At 35.7% G+C, this 17,276-nt stretch overlaps 2 protein-coding genes across 2 annotated transcripts; both read left to right on the forward strand.

Annotated features, from left to right (window-relative positions):
* The first annotated feature begins 162 nt into the window (after positions 1–162).
* On the forward strand, positions 163–12,288 carry LOC136817413 (ephrin type-B receptor 3-like). The gene is made up of 10 exons (XM_067073779.1): positions 163–246; positions 1,105–1,175; positions 1,693–1,833; positions 2,075–2,291; positions 6,900–7,217; positions 8,076–8,255; positions 9,015–9,178; positions 9,780–9,948; positions 10,675–10,962; positions 11,767–12,288. The coding sequence occupies exons 1-10, from the start codon at positions 180–182 to the stop codon at positions 11,967–11,969; spliced, it is 1,818 nt and encodes a 605-aa protein (XP_066929880.1). The 5' UTR covers positions 163–179; the 3' UTR covers positions 11,970–12,288.
* Positions 12,289–12,563: 275 nt separating this feature from the next.
* LOC136817515 (uncharacterized) lies at positions 12,564–16,846 on the forward strand. Its single transcript, XM_067073873.1, has 6 exons — positions 12,564–12,812; positions 13,467–13,832; positions 14,610–14,906; positions 15,282–15,620; positions 15,914–16,188; positions 16,628–16,846. Exons 1-6 carry the CDS (start codon positions 12,761–12,763, stop codon positions 16,811–16,813), a joined length of 1,515 nt encoding a protein of 504 aa, XP_066929974.1. The 5' UTR covers positions 12,564–12,760; the 3' UTR covers positions 16,814–16,846.
* The last annotated feature ends 430 nt before the right edge of the window (positions 16,847–17,276 follow it).

Consider the following 17,276-nt stretch of genomic DNA (forward strand, 5'->3'; position numbering starts at 1 on the left):
TTCGGAGATTAATTTAAGAAAGTCTCGCATTATAATTACAGAAAAAAACCGCGTGCTTTAATTATTAATCTTGATAAAATTGATAAATTACTTTCGATATGAGTATATATAAGGGTTAATAAAGACCCCATTCAAAAATTAGAATTTTTTTTGCTTTCTTTAAATTGATAGAACAGAAGATGATTATGATCGGAGTATTTTATGCTGCCATTTTACTTTTGCCTCAAATTACACAAGCTATAGAAAGTAAGTTTTTATTTAGAATTTGCGAGGTTTGTCGATTTATCAATTCCAATGGCTAACTTAGGCTATTTGTTATATTTTAATCCGGGGGGGCTGTACTATGTATTCCCAAGGTGACGGGTATGCCCGAGCCAAAAATAGAAAATAGACTCTTTAAGAGACTGAATTTCGAAAAATTTCACTTATTTTATAACGTTTTCAGGTGAGGGGATCAATTTTTCGTAATTTTTAAACCTTGAAAGAGATTAATTGCTAATTTTGAGCTAATTTATGGTTTTTGCGCCCCTTTTGAAAGACTTTAGAGTGTAAAGGGATGACCCTTGTCGCTCCCACATATCCGACACCCCTCCCAAGGATTTCAGTCAAACTTTTCATCAAGTTTTCATCGCCTTTCCGTATTTCTTTTTTAACTGATTTTAAATCGGGGCACCCAGGGGAAAAGTATATTACTTTTGGCGTGAACTACTAATATTCTCTTGGAATGTCTACACTCAGTGACAAAATACTTGGCACAAAAGGGAAATTCACCGTGGTGTTTTGAAACCATAATCGATTTGGAAGTGCTCTAAAGTAGGTTCGAAGGGTAGAACGCTAAACTTAAGACTTAGGACCTTAGAATCTGAGGATCCAAAAGTTCAAAAATGGTCCAGTAGGGCTTGAAATATAGCCTAGGAACCAAAAATTCCCTCCCAGATCGAAATAATCGATGAAATCAAGTTGAAGGCCTGAAATTATTATGGCACTGATTGTAGATAGTCCTTCCCTCTAACATTTCCATTGTAGGTTTTCACTTTCCACGATATGATATGTTCTTTTCTGCTTAAATTTTTCACATTTAATGGATTCTTTTCATGGCTTTAGGTGTTCTCTACGATTCAGATGTTGAGGGGTTTCTAAACTGGACCATTTCTTACAGTGATGTTTCATCACCGGTAAGAATAATACATGCTGTAAGATAGCACTTATATCTACTCTCGGGTACGTAATAGCCGGGGGAGGTTGGAATAAGCTCTGGGGAGGGGGGGGGGTGGAAAAAATCTCAGGTCTTAATAAGCGAGGTGTTGGAATATAAACGTCCGGAGTGGAAAACATTTGAAAAGAAGGCTAATACAGCAGAATTAGGGCAAAAGAGGCAACTTTCAAAGATATTTTCCCAAAAATTAATAAGCGGGGTGGGGGGTTGGAATAAGAATGTTCTGGGTGGAAAATTTTTGTTAGTGGGGGGGACGCTTATTAGATACCCGAGAGTAAATCATTCGTCAGGAATTTCTTGACCAGTGTGGAGATTATGTAAAAAGATTCAATGAACGGAAAAATATAAGTATAAATGTCTGTTCAATTTAAGTGTACATTAATCTTTGTTTTTCTTGCCTTCTTTCACCCTTGAAAAGATAATTCAGAGGAATTTAATTTTTAAGAAAAATAATTCAAATGTTATTCTTACTTTAGATGAATTACGAGATCATTTCAAACCTTGACCCAAAAAGAATTATCATTAAAACACACGAGGTTCCAAAAAACTTCCATTTTGTAGATATTAAATCACCTTACGGTATCAATATTAAACCAGCTCAGAGAATCATTATCGAGGTAAGTTGAAGTGGCCGCTCAAGAAGAAAAAAGTGTTAAGATTCTCTTAAAATATCCTGATTTTATGACGTCAGTATTTTCACATGTTTTTTTAATTTATTTCACCCTGTAACTAAAACCCCTTAAGCAAATATTTTGCACCAGTGAATTTTTATTTCCCCACCTTTAGATTTTAAAATCCCCTGTGGGACAGAAAAAAAAAGATTTTGATATAATTTCTGCTGTTTTACTTGATTTTCAGACCAATTTAACAGTTGATGGTTCATCATCATCAATATACAACTCGTATGTATTCAGACTTGCATTAGGTTTCACTGCAGAGACCATCCATATACCATTCAAATATCGGATTTATGATAGGAATTATAGAATAAAAAAAAGAGTGATGACATTCCCGGTCAGATACAAAAATCCAGGAGCAGGAATTCTATCGGAATATATGGGAACTTCATATTTCCGTGAGTAATTATATTTTAAGTTAAGCATAGAAATACTAACAAAATTTGCGAAAACAAATTTTTTGAAATTTTTTGAACAAAACTAAAATAATGTAATGGACACGGTACTCGACGGTACCCGTCGCCCGCAAACACCGGTTAAGGGCTCTGACCATAGTCAAAAGATCGAAAGATCGGTTATGAGATTTAAAGATAAAACTTTTGAGTTCCTTTACACTTTTAACAAAAAACTGTCTTTATAAGATGTTTGTGAATTTATTCTATATTAAGAGTAATTAGCAATTTAATTACAAATATGACGTTATGAACCTTAAAAAGACGTTAATAGAATGTTATACTACCCTCTTTTACAAAAAGTGCCTAGTTTTATACTTTTAATGGGTAATTATAACCTTTTTGTTTCAAATTTTTTTTTAATTATCTAAAACTTTCTGATAATATTTTCTAAATTGATGTATCCAAAGTTATGACTCTTTTTGTACGAAAAATTGGGATAAAGAATTGGTCAAAAGCCACTATTGTAAAGATTTTGAGACAGAGAAGCTTTTAAAGATACACCATCTAGCGCAAAAAAATTTTCAAAATGGTTTCTCTTCGTCGAAAATAATGTCCTCAAAGTTAAAATACTTGTCTTCACAAATGCCTCCATTTTCATCTTCATCAAAATTTTTCAATGCAAATTTTGAATTTTAAGATTCGGGAATAGTTGGCCTACTCTTAGGTTCCAAATAAACCCCCCCCACCCCCACTTGTTAATTTTTAAGAATGTTTTCAGCTGTCAAAGAGAAGTCCCCTTATTTTGCTCTAAATAGCCTGATTTCAGCCTATATTTACTTTATTTTTGGGTTTTCAGAAGTACAATTTAGGTACAATTTAAGTACAATTAGGTCCCCCCCCCGTTATTTAAAATCTCGAAAATTTTCCACCCCCCCCCCCCCCCGTTTATTTGGAACCTGGGAGTAACAGAAAATCTATAACATGCCATAGTTTTGTTTGTTGCATCAGTCAGATGTTGATGTACGCGAAACGTTCAAGCGAAAATGATAATTGCCTTTGTTTCTTTGGCGTAGGCTCTAAGCAGCTTGAAATGTTGAAACAATGAACTTAAACTACTAAACGGTTAAAAATACAACGAATTCACGTTGACATACACATTTTAAGAATTTCCCGCTGATAAAAGTAAAAATATAGTTATATAGTTTAAAGGCTTGGGGACACGAGAATGTTTTTTTCGCGTTGGTGCAATGCAACATGCTTGATCCCACCAACCTAAAACGCTTTCTCGTCTCTCCATCCCATTCTTTCATTCGAATCAATTTTGCTCCATTTTGCCAGGGACATAATCAGCGTGTCTTTTAGGTATTCCCCTAACTTTTTGTCCCATGAAACAAAAAAAAAGAAACCAAGGGACACGCACTTTTTTCTCGTGTTGGTGGGATCGAGCATGTTGCATTGCACCAACGCGAGAACAACTTCTCGTGTCCCCAAGCTTTAACGTGTAACAATCTCTTTTTATCCAAAAATTATATAAATAGTTTGGTTTATATATCGTTTTATCAAAAGTTACGTTAATCTTGTTAGCTTAAGCAGTCAGTGGGAATAACACGAGCCGCAACGAGATTTGTTCGCAATAGCGTTTGTATAGAGAAAACTTGTGTTGATTTTCTTTACAATCAAGTATAAATTTTCAACTAACATATACTTGTTTTTGCCACCGCAGGGAGCCTAAAGCAACTGAGGATGGCATTTATAGCTTCATGCCTAAGGATAGTTGGACAAATAGCTCTCACAATTTTGCGCACTTGTTTGTCACTCTTCTTATACCGGTTAAATGGTTAACCGGTTAAATGGTAGCCCGGTATTAAGTTTCTCTTTTTCTTATCCCTGGAGAATTAATAAATCTCGGAAATCCCTTTTTTGGGAAATTCCCTGTTTTATACCACAAGTAGCTATTAAGCGCTCTGCGTAGGTTAAACAAACGTGTACATTAGTAAAACAACATATGAGAGTAGTATCCTTATTGATACACGGTTAAATGTTCTTGTCATATTAATTAAAACTAGCCGGTATCCGGCGTCGCACGCCGGTTTAGCTGTTTGCTGAACGCATTTAAAGTCCTTTGAGATGTTGGGAAGGTGGCTTAAACACGATGAAATCAAAATTAAAGGGAAGAATTCTCTTCAAAGTTTGACTCTATCCCTCCCGGGATCTTTTAACCATATTTTGAAAAAGATTTTTGTGGCACAAATGATCAGAAAACAGAAAGGGCGTCATTCCCAAATTACACCATACCGGCTACCAGCGACGTCCGAGACGGCTCTGCAATTAGATTTTTTTTCTCGCTTCGCTCGCGTTATATTTGCCGTCGTTCTTGATGTTTAGGAAATCTTTGATGTCAAAATAAGCGGAGTGAAATAATAGACATGACCACAGATACCTGTAAAGCCCGAAGGGCTAGATAGGCAACTTTAAGCTTTCTCCAGCAAAAAAAAGTGAAGCAAAAATTTGACTTTTTAAATTTCGTGCCGATGGATAGGATCTAGCATTTTAATTGTTTTCGGAGCGCGAGATAAAAAAAAGTAGGCGGCAAACGCTATTTCACATCTCTCAAACCGGTGAAATTGCATATTTTAGTCACGTGACTTTGGTAGGAAATTCTTCCAAACCTGAGCTTCACTTTTCGATAAAAGCCGCATATCTAGCCCTTCGGGCTTTACAGATCTGTGGACATAACACGCGATTCGTCGAAAAAAGGCAGCCCGGGGAGGGGGTACTTAGGCAAGAGAAGGGTATGGGTATGTGCCGGCCTTAAGGGTGCTTTTTTTGAAACATGGCAGTTTGAAAAATCGGAAAATCAAACTTCAGTCCCACCAAAGAGATAGAAAGCTTATTACTTCCAACAGAGAAAGTAGAAAACTGAAGTTAAAATGCCAGAAATTGGTAGACAATCCCCAGACAACGCTGGGAGAAGTGGCGAGTCTAATTGGGTACCATTGCTCAACAGCTCAGGCAGTATTACCGGCCTTTCTTCAAATGAGATTCCTGCAACGTCAATATATTCAAGTGTCTCCGAGGAGTCAGGATGCCAAGTTTCCTTTCTGTCTGGACCAGAACTCCATTCAGGAGCTGGGTTGGTGGTTGAACAACCTGGAACTAAACAATGGGAGATCTCTTCTAAAATCCTCAAGGGGAATAGTAATTCAGACAGATGCCTCCAAGAAGGGTTGGGGAGCGTTCTGCCAGAACCAGAGAATTGGATCTATCTCTTTGGTCCCACTAAGAATAGGAAAAATAGGAAAATTTCAACTTTTTGCCCCCAGAAAAAAAATTCACAATTCACACAATATCCCTTGTTTCTTCTCCTCTTTATTCTGCTAAGGGTCTGAGGGGCAGGGCAGAAAGTCAGCTCGCAACCATAGTCCCCCCGGAAGGCAGCTAGGACACGCAGACAAAAAAGCGTGATAGCACAACTTTATGTTGCTTTTTATAAAATAACTTCGTCATAACTTCAATAATTTTTCAAATTCAACAATGACTTAGATTTACAGCAAAATAATTATCGACATACATGTTTAAAGGTCCCTTTTTACGAAGAAAGAATTCTAGTTTTTACCGCCTTTTGATTGTATTTCTAATGTTGCTGTTGTTCTAACAAACTTGTTATGGTGTTATGTGATTCTTGTGTTTTATTTTAAATTTGTTCTTTTCTTTAATAGATTCAGTTTAAAAGATTTCTTTTGTTTGAAAAGAATTCGAATGTCACAAATCAAATAAGGTCGTTAATTACATTCGAAAACATAAAACGAAAGAAAAGAAAGAAAAAAAAAGAAAAGAAAAAGTCTAATCTATCAATCAAAACAAAGTCTTTGTAAAACGGCGCGAATATCGTTAAACAAATTTGTGGAGCAAGAACAAAATAAAAATCATCTTTTGGAAGAACAAAAACATTGCGTGCGAAAACGAAAGTAGCACAGACAGAAAGAAAGAAAGAAAGAAAAACAAAACGACATACAGACTACCACTATTAATATATAGATGGAAATCTGTACTTCTCAGTAAAAGACTGTTCTTAATTTTTCTTAGATTTTGGCCAAATTTCAGCATTGTATTTTTATAAAATTGTTCTTAATAAAAAGTGTGTAAGGCAAGGCACGGATGTCACTCTAAGTAGACGCTGCTATCGTCCGTATATTATTATGATATAACATAGTTTGTATATTATAAAACGTAATATGTTTCGCAGTGGATAGAGTCTGTAGTCAATAGCTACACCCGAAAAAATTCCCGTCTTCATGGGTGTTCCTCTTAGATTAAACTCGTCTTAAACTATAGCATAGTCTAAGTAGATGCCAAAACAAAATGGGCTTTACTTTTGAAACTATAACTGTAAATCACTCCCTTGACACATTTGTTAGCATTTGAAGACTAAATTTTGTCTCATATCAGATGAGAAGATCTTAACATGTTCTTTATTTCCTTATTCTGTGAGTATTTTCATCGATTTCTTCGGTTCTTTAAGAGTCCACAAAAGCCTTAAAATGTTTTTAGCTTGTTCATTGCATCGAATTCTTAGCATGTTCTTAAATAAAAAACGTGTATATTTTACAGGCATCTGGTTTGGTTTGGGACATCTAATGGCAAGATATCCAAATACAAAAAATGTCACGTTATCAGCATTCAAGATCAGTTACTTGGAGTGTCCGCCACAAACACATAACTTAGTAAAGTATAAATCAAGTATTCCAGCCTCGACAAACAAAGGACGGTTTAATTACCAATATGGTGTTTGTGTACGAAATGCAGTACCGTTGGATCCGTATATGTTATTCTTGAGAACTTGTGATCATGAAGGGAAATCGCATGTTAATGATAGATGCGTCTGCAAAAGAGGCTTCTGGTTTGACAGAACAAATCAGCAATGTAAAGGTGAGTTTTATTTCCTTTATCAATACAGCTTCGAGGACAGTAAACAAAGTTTGAAGTATTCAAAACACCCCTGTATCAAATACCCGGTGGAGTCCCTGTCACACTGGAAAAGTTAGCCAAAAATTCGTCCCCGTTGAAAAAATACCCGAAAATTTCAATTTCACTAGGAAATAACCATTTCTCTTTACCCCCATTGGTAATTGAATGGTAGAGTTTTATTCCGAAACAATTCTTATTGGCATTTTTGATCTTGAACAGCAATAGATTTTCTATATTCATTGAAACTTCGACAGTCACTTTCATCCCCAGTAAGAGAAATAGTTCCACCAGGGCACTAAGACAAGGGTGGTTTAAATTTCTATCACATTTTCTTCACATGATTTAAAAAAAAACGAAAATCCTTGAGAATATTTCATTCGATTAGGATTTGAATCCTTTATTTGGATACGCGTGGTCTATATTATATTCAAAATCGTCTGTTCACGATATGCACCATTGCAATGTCTTCCACGAACCCAACAACTGATTGGTTGAAAGTGACGTATAGATCGATTTTACGTCAATAGAAAAAGTGACGTATTGGGTGGAACAAAAACAGAAATTGTATAATTTCGTGCAGTCATTGCAGTAGTGAATATCATGAATAGGAGTAAAATAGTTTATCGTCCAAATTTGGAGGTAAACTTTGCAATCAAGCACAAAACTTGGTTTATACTGTATATATGATTGCTAAGATGATGTTATTCCATTCTTCTTGTTTAATTGGTTCTTCCTTTCTTCGATTACGTTCTGTGGGGAAGGGGTATATCTTTAGCTACTTTTTATTCATGGTTAATTTTCTGGTGTCGTTCATTCTAGTGTGCGGAGAAGGTTTCTACAAATCTAAAAAAGGCAACACTCAATGCATGAAGTGTGGTAAAAATAGTTTCAATACGCCGTATTCACGTTTCAAATGTCTATGTGCAAATGTAAAATCAGGACCAACATATCGGATGAGAGCAGACAGAGACATTGACAAATGGTCGGCTGATTGTCATGGTAAATTGATAGCTAACACCCCCTTCTCACATACCCACTGGGACACCTTCCTACTTGAAAATTTGGCCAAAACATCGTCCCTGATGGAAAACTATCCTGCAGAGGGCTGTTATCTATAATCCTTTTTTCAAACCACGTTTCAATTTGAAAAAAACCTTGGAAATCTGGCTGTGATTCCTATGCCCAGCACAAAAAGACCCCTACATTTATTCAAATTTGAAAGTTTTTTTCAAATATCTCCATTTTTATTAGGTACCTAAGAATATAGTTGCAATCATGGACATTAATATTTGAGAAAAACACTGGAAAATGCTGGAAAAACAAAGAAAGGCTGCCACTTCCCCTTCCCCCAGAGGCAATGTTTAGTGCGAACCGCCTTCCCACCAACTTTTCCAACGCCCTTCAACATTGCCACTGGGGGGAGGGGGTGAAGCTAAGCTACCCTCGTCTCGCAATTTTTGTCCATGGTTGTGTATGTTAACTCAGATCTCTATATTCATCGTACACGTTTTTTTAATAAAAGCCTCCAAAATTTCTGAAGCCTATCCGGATGCTCTTAACTTTAAAGTCTTAGACCATGTTCGCACGTCACAGTTCCGTTTCTCTCCGAAACGGAATGAAGCCTTTCTATTGGTTAGAAGTGACGTAAAACTTGAATGTAACCAATAGAACGGCTTCATTTCGTTTCAGAGCGAAACGGAACTGTGACGTGCGAACATGGTCTAAAATAGATTTCGAAACTGTTTATTGTTCTTACAGCTTACCCAGAAAAAGTTCGAGATCTAAAGACACAACCAGTATCAAGAAACTCATTCAATTTTACATGGAAATCACCAAATGATCCAGGGTCTATGAAGCCTTTGACCTATATAATCGAATGTGTCGATTCTAAGGATTGCCAATCGTTCCCAGAAAAACACGGAGTGAGTTATAATTTTTATTGATCGATTTAATGTTTAAAGAATTTGCTTGATTAGGTTCTCAGCTAACATCTTTGACTGAATTATTAACAACAAGTATTATTATTCCACTTTATTGGTACCTTTTTTTGAAGAAACTCGCTCCCAGGTCCCTTAGTTTGCTTTTCTACGATTTTGAGCGCTCACAAAAGCATTGTATCAAATCCCTTTAGGAGGCCGCCCAGGTGTAAGTCTGATCACGTAATATTTTATCACGTAATTTTTTTATATCACGTAAGTTCAGCAAAAAAAAATTGGATAATCACGCATTCCTTTGAAAAAGTCCAAACTACACATCACGGCTCAAAAATCTTTCCAGTCACGATCACGTTTTGACCTCTGACCACACAATCACGAAATAAAAATTTACAAATCACGTAATCACGCTAGAAAATACTCCTTATCACGAAAACCGCTTAGGGGGTCTCCTTTAGTAAAACCAAAAAGTAGTGCGATTCGTTCTAGGTACATATCACTTTTACATTTTTAAAAACTCAAAACCAAGAAGAAGCTCCTAACCCATAATTTCTGTAACTTCTTCAGCTTTTATTTTTTACAATTTCAGCGAAGAGAGATCCAACGTTCTCAAAATGAGTTCATCATTTTGGCAAATTTAACGTCAGTGAGCATTCGAGTGTGCAGTCATAATGCTGTCAGCCTCAGTAATTTGGGATCAGATATTGGAGGGACACCTTATTGCAGCGATTCTGAATTCATTGCATCTGAAAATCAATGTAAGCTTTAATTTTTTCTCAGACATAAATAGAATAAGGGCAAACAATGTTGACTTTCATTGCAAAACTTTTAAGGACTTGTTTTAATCATTTTGGAGGGACACTTTAATTTTTATTAGCCTCCCGCCAATTCTTTTAAAAAACGCTAAAAAACTTTCCTACTTATCAAGGCAAATTTAAAACCTTGAATTCTGATTGTGTGTATCCAGAAATGGGTTTCAGACTTAAAATTGTTGAAAGGTACATGGCATCAGAACGGGAACATTCTAGCTGAACTCGAAGTAGTTTTGAGCTATTGCATATTCAAGGGGCGCCGGTTAGTCTCTCTTTTTAGGATGCAAATGTATATTTAGCGAGCACCTCACTAAAAACCGGGATTTTTAATCTCGTTTCTTAGTGAGTTCCACTTTGACGATTTTCGAAAAATAGAAGCCTTTCAAGTGTTTTGACGCAAATTCGATTATTTTGCTACTGCAGGAGCTTCGAAAATTAAAAGTGACGTCAAAAAATCGAATGTTTAGAGCCCGAAAACCTGGGCTCAAAACATTCGAAAAAGTCGCAAAGTGGAATAGACGTTAGTTGCGTAAAAAAAACGCGCGTGACGTCTAGTATAGGCTAATGTATATTTGGACCTCTAAGGGTTAAATGGCGTCGCGGCCAAGGCACTTAAACTAAAAAAAACCTATTTTTAGATGTTTCTAATTGGTTATTGAAAATAACTTTTAGGCAAACCACCCAAGGTGACAATTTCCAAATTCAATTACACAAATGGGAGGCTTCAACTTTCATGGAATAAAATTGAAAATGAACTTTGCAAATTTGTGTACTATTTGGAGATCAAAAATCAATCGAATACTATACAAAGAGGGCCGATGAAGAGAACAACATTCACTATTGAAGATCTTGTTGATCCTACAATGGTACAGCTATGGGCAGAATATCATTCGCCTTATGGCAATGTTGTAAAGGGGTCAAAAATTGAAATACCTCTTTCATCATCTTCGAGTTCTAAAGGTAAAATGACAGATTTTTTTTAAATAAAAAAACTATAAAGAAATCCTTGTGTTAAATGCATATGCCGACATGAGCATTTTCGATTTCTTTGCCCATGTCGGGATTTGCCAACATGAGCATTGTCGATTTCTTTGCCCATGTTGGGATTTGCCGACATCGGCACTTTCCATTCCTTTGCCCAAAAATTTAACACTTCTACAAAGATTTTGTATTAGATGGTTTGAAATGAAAAAAGATAACAGTTAAAAGCTTTTCTATGTTGAAAAATAACTATTCAACAATGTTCAACTCAAAATTATAGTCCTTGGCTGATACTTCATATATTATTCAGAAAATGAAGTCAAAATCGGCATATGCCGACATCTAGCAAATAGGTCGAATCTTCTTTTTTTCCCGTGGCAAATAGGTCGAACCTTTTTTTTTCCCGTGGCAAATAGATCGAACCTTTAAAAATACGAACGGCAGTTAAAGGGTTAATATAATCTTTAAAACGGCTAAAAGCCTTGTCATAACCAAGCTCTCCCCCGGTTTGGATTTGTTATCAAAAACATACATAAACTTTTGACTATCAATGCTCTCAAAGTTACCATGAACCTAGAATAGAGTCTACTTCTGACTGAATTAGTGGCGTGTATTTGCTACCACCTCAAGCAAAGCTAAAATATCGAGTCGACCAAATTCGACCAAATTTATCACCGCCACATTCAATCCATCAAAAAGCAATAAGTGACCCCCGGACTACCATGAACCTCAAAAAGGTAAAGGTAACAACTGAACGACTTCTTTACTTTAATAAACATTTAGATGACAGATTATGGCTTGACCTGGTTGTCAGTGGTTGCGTCATCTTCCTAATCGCGTTAGTGATGATATTCGTACGATACTGGAAGAAACGAAATACTGGAAAAAAGTTACTTCAATGGAAAGTTTTTGGGAGCATTGATAAAAGAATTGAAAAATGTATAAGGATGAACAATACAAACCAAGAAGAGCCGACCCATGCATGAATTTCAAAATTGTCATGGAATTCGAAAGTCAAAAATTTCAATATATGAATATTTGTTGACATTTGATCTTTATCTATCGTCTTGGTACATAGTAGAAAGAAGTTGTTGCGATGTATAGATTTGTTTGAACATTGCATCATTTTGCAACTCCAATCTCTCCTTTAAACGTCATTAGCACTGGTCTTTGTGGAAAAGTGAATATTTTCAATCCGAATCCGAAGCTTTGCATAGTAGACGCAAGACGTGGGAAAAACATTTAACAGCAGCACTAGAATTTGAGATTCTAACCCGCTCTTTACCTTCAAAATTCGTTCGCTTCTTAAGTTATTGACCTAGACACATGTTTAGACGATGAGGTTTTGAACAAGTTTTTTGCGTGCTGGCACTCTTCCTAGCCAACTAATTCTTATTTCCGAAGTACTTGATAATTCTTACCACCCGACTCTTCAGCTAGCGGTAATGAAAGTTAAGCTTTACTGAGGGAGATTGCCAGAACTTTTTTCTGTGCATGATATAGGTCTGTTAAAACTGAGTGCCACAGCATAATTTGTTTTGTAGATTTTGAATACAAAAAATTTTTAATACAGGCATTTACAAGTAAATTTGTTTTATTTGTTTATCGGTTGTTTTTCTTATGCAACAAATACATTCTACTTTACAAACATAATGCATTAGATCACTTTTGTAAATATTCATGCATCCTCTTTGCTGTTAGCGGTTGTTGTAATATTACTTGTGGATGATTTTCATTCGTGCTATCAAAGTTATTTTCAAAATAATATCCAGATACGATGATTAGATTAATATTGGGATTTGTTCTTGTAACTGATTCTCTAAATAAAGGTAAATTGAATATTAAAGACTCTTTTGAAATCTATTTGGAAATGTACTGCAATTGGCAATATGGGTTTTTTAACGTTTTTCAGAATTTAAAGCTCGAGCGAGAATTGCAATTTCAGAGTTCCTTTTTATTACATTGGATTATCGTTTGGGAGGGGTTAAGTGGCTTTCAGTATATATCTATAGGCGTTGTGAGATACTCTGCAACATTTACGAGGGAGTGCAGACGTTTATAAGATATTCATTATCTTTTGATAAAACAAAGAAAATAATTACAGTGTCGTAAAAACCGCTCTCATCCATAAATTTTGCAGGGTATCTCGCTACGTCTATGAATATCTCAGCCATATTAGTACATTTTTGAGTTTTTAGATCTTGAGATCCTAAGCTCATAACTCTTAAGTCTCAAATTAAAATTCAGATTTAACTCTACGTTTCAAACTTACTTTGAAGCACTTAAAAATCACTTGTGGTTTTAAAGTTTTGAGGGAGTTCTCCTTTTGTGCCAAATATCATTGTAGTGATTGTAGTGTTAGTTAAGATTTTTCATTATATGTTTATTTGATAGCGGGCGATGTCCAGCTAGAAATCAGGTTTCCTAAAGATCCTTAAATTTAAAACTGATTTTTTTTTCTTATTTTTAACTCTTTTGTTCAGCCCATAGCCAGAAAGTGACTCCAGCAAATAATTCAACATTGCTGACTGTGCAAAAAGGGGCAAATGCTGATTTCCAGTGGAATTACAACGTGAAATCTAGCGAAGTTTTACTAAACTACCAGCTTTTCGACAATAAAACAACACTTTTGTGGGACGATAGATCCCGTACAGTAACAGAGGCAGGAAAGCGAATCTTTGGAAATAGGCTATCAGTTGATAAGTCTTCAAATTTTTTGAAAGTCGTCTTGGAAATAATAACTTGGAACGATACAGGAGTGTCATTGAAGCTCACTGGTGGAGTGTTTGATCAGGGTACATTGGATTTGGTTGAAAGTATATCTTCAATCATCACTTTAGAAGTGCAAGGTAAGATTTGATATCCATACTCAATCATGTCAAACCTCTATCTCTTCTAAATGACGAGTTCGTTGCTGAGCTTTGAAATTCCTGGCGTTCAGCGCAGTTTTCATTTACATGTTATTTACAATTATCGCTATTTTTGATAACTTAAAATCATTGAAATAGAACTTTAAAGATAACTTTTATGTACAAACAGTATGAAGTAAGCCCTGAATACTAATGTACTAACACAAAACTTGATTTACAAGCGGGAATATCTAACCAAACGACGTTTGATAGCTTGAACGGTCAACTTGATTTTCTTTAAGATGAACCATATATAGATGAAGCTATAGTCTGCGGCCGGGTCAGAAAAAATTTAATTTTCACCCGGCCGGTTTCCGGAAACACTACATTTTTTTATTTTTGCCTTATTACATATATTTGATTAATATACATTTAATATACGCAAAATAAGTAAGTAAGGGGTAAGTAAGTAAGTTTGCGACCGCAGTCAAGGGTGACTTGAAGGCTCTCTTTTCTCTAGCTGTCTACCCGAAGGTAGGAGAGGGCGCCACTCCTTTCCCTGGATTTCTCCAATCACCCTTGATCTGTCTTTTTAATTGCTGAGCATCAAGCAGAGAGTCATTAAGTACCATTTTGGTAATCTTTGGTATGTCCCGGCTGAGGACCGAACCTACTACATTGCGCACCGTAGCTGGATTCTCTACCTTCATACTACGGCTGCATAGGAGCTAAAATAGAAGATAAAATGTATTTTTTTTTTTCAATTTACAAACTCAGGTGGACCAGAATTTTGTGGAGAAGGCTTGCTATCTGTTTACCATGAATCATATAGTTCAATACCACGATATAACGCTTGCATTTTAAGCAATCCTGCTCCTAAAACATCAATTCAATTTAATGGTTGGTATTTAGCTGTGTCAACAAGAAAGATATCAAATAACATGTACAATATACTAATAACATTGCCAAGGTTAACTGCTTCTGATTGCGGCAAAAACTTGAAGTATAATATATCCATACCAGATTCACCAGAGACGAAACCATTGGTGGGAATGTCGAAAGTAGTTTTGATAGGTATGTGCCTCTGGAATCTTGTTTCCAGCATATTATCATAGATTATAGATGCTTACTGATAGTGCTAGATAATTCTAATCTGGCGTCTATCAGAAATTCAAAAGCCTGGGGACGAGGTTGCTTACTCTGTTATTTAATTTTCACCTTAAATACGTCAAAATAATCTAATCCAGATGTCTTTCATTTGTTGGTTAAAGAACAAACCCTCCACAAGTTTCCACTATATTATACGACAATTATTTAACACTTGATCCAGCCTTGGTTGATACAAGGTTTTAGATAAAAACAGAATTAAACCATGAGATTGTATGCATTTACTAATAAGAAAGATCCAACGAACTTCGTCTTCACATAACAGATATTCCTTTTTTATAGATCTCCCTTTAGACCTGACAATGTTAAATCATTCCCTCCACAAGAATGGAACCTTACAGATCTCGTGGAAGGCAGTGAAAAGTGGTAAATGTCCAATGAACTATTCAGTTGAAATTGAATATAAAAACACTAGAAAATCAATAGGACCAACTGGAGACACTTCAATACTCATCAACGGTGTGGTTGATCCTATGGCAGTTTTTGTGTATGCAGAGCATCATACAGAAAAAGGGGGACTAAGAAAAGGAAGAAAATCGGAAGTGTTTCTGACAGCACCAAGTACATCGAGGAGAACGCCCAGCAGTACCATCTCCCCTACCGATCGAATTGACGAAAAAGGTAATAGGAGAAGGAAGCCTTTGTTGAAAAAAGTCGTGTGTATTTTTTTATCATACCCAACAGAGTACAGACAATTTGTGTTTATGTTACGAGATAAACCTTCTTGAACTAAGGAACCGATACGTATCATGCATAAAAAAAGAAGAAAACTCCTATAAAAGAAAAAGGAAATTTGCGATTTCTACAGTACTTATTTCATAGAGGTTGACAGACCTGAGAAATATATTACTGTAAATTAAAAAAAATCAAAAAATTAATTTTCAATTTTAAACATGTTTCTTTAAACATTTCAGGAAAAGAAAAATGGCTTGGCGTTGGGATTAGTATAGGATGGATTTGTGGTATGTTGACCTTTCTGCTCATCTTCTGCATATTCTATTGTTTCAAAAACAAAAGAAAAACAAAAGAGGTAGGAGTAAAGAATGAATCATCTAAGACAGATAGTTCAAAACCAACGTTTAATTATGAAGAAATCCAGAATCAAAATATCACTACTTCCACAGTCCAAGGCAATATCTCCAAGACGGTTGAGATGCCAGGAGTCATTTATCAAAAAATTGATAATAAGGTATATAACCTCACTACTCATTGTCAACCCTGCGGGGGGTACTTTAGGCAAATGGAGGTTGTACGGTATGTGTCGCCCTTAAGGGTACCTTTTTTGGATTTCCAAAGTCCCGCTAAGGGTTGGAAAAATCAGAAAATCAAATTTCAGTCCCAATAAGGGTCCTAAAATTCACAAAGTTTTCCTTTCTTTTCTCCTTTTTAGTCCCGGTAAGGGTCCAAGGGTCAAAAGTCAGGTGGCACACCCCCCACTATCAGCTCGCAACCCTAGTACCCTCCCCCCGGGATTGTCAGAGAAAAGATTTTTGGTGATTTTTGGTAATTTTCATAAAGATAAAAAACTGTGATTTATGTCTAGGTAATTTTAAGCGTTCTCAGAATCTGCTTTGCATGATCTTTGAATTTAGAACCTAGTCCTTTCATGCCTTGTCTCGTATTTTCAGAATGAAACGTGCGAGATCAATACAGCAAACCAGGAGGATCATTATCAAACTCCAACCAGTAAGAACATCAATTATCAAGTACCGACTGCTAGTTCTATCAACAACTACCAAGAACTCAAATCAGAAGAAATTGGGCAAACAAACTACACTGCCTTACAAGGAGATACAATATATGAAGTAGCATAATGAATAATGTCGATAGAATAAAACGTGCTACTAAAAAACATATGGTGGGATAAATGAGTCTAACTCGGTGGATATTTTGAGAGGTTACGAATAAAATTTTTCGTATCAATATTGACAATTGACATTACCTTAAAGGAAGAAATTTTGGCGGGAATTTAATTTGGCGGATGAACGTAAAAAATAAATTTGACGGGAATTTAATTTGGCGTTTGCTGAAAAATTTATCCTTAAATTGGCGTAAAAACAGCAAAAAAAAGCAAAAATATCTTAAAAGAGATCATATTTTCAAAAAGTTTAATTTGGCGGGAATTTAATTTGGCGGATGGCGGAAAAAAGAAGGCGGGAACTTAATTTGGCGGATTCTGGCCAAATCTGCCTAATGCCGCCAAATTTTCTTTCCGCCAAAATTTCTTCCTTTAAGGTATCTAATGAAAAGAAATTGAAAAAATAATTCTTTCGAAAT

The sequence above is a fragment of the Clytia hemisphaerica genome, unplaced genomic scaffold (assembly GCF_902728285.1).
Source record: "Clytia hemisphaerica strain Z4C2 unplaced genomic scaffold, Clytia hemisphaerica genome assembly, whole genome shotgun sequence".
Taxonomy (NCBI): Eukaryota; Metazoa; Cnidaria; class Hydrozoa; order Leptothecata; family Clytiidae; genus Clytia; species Clytia hemisphaerica.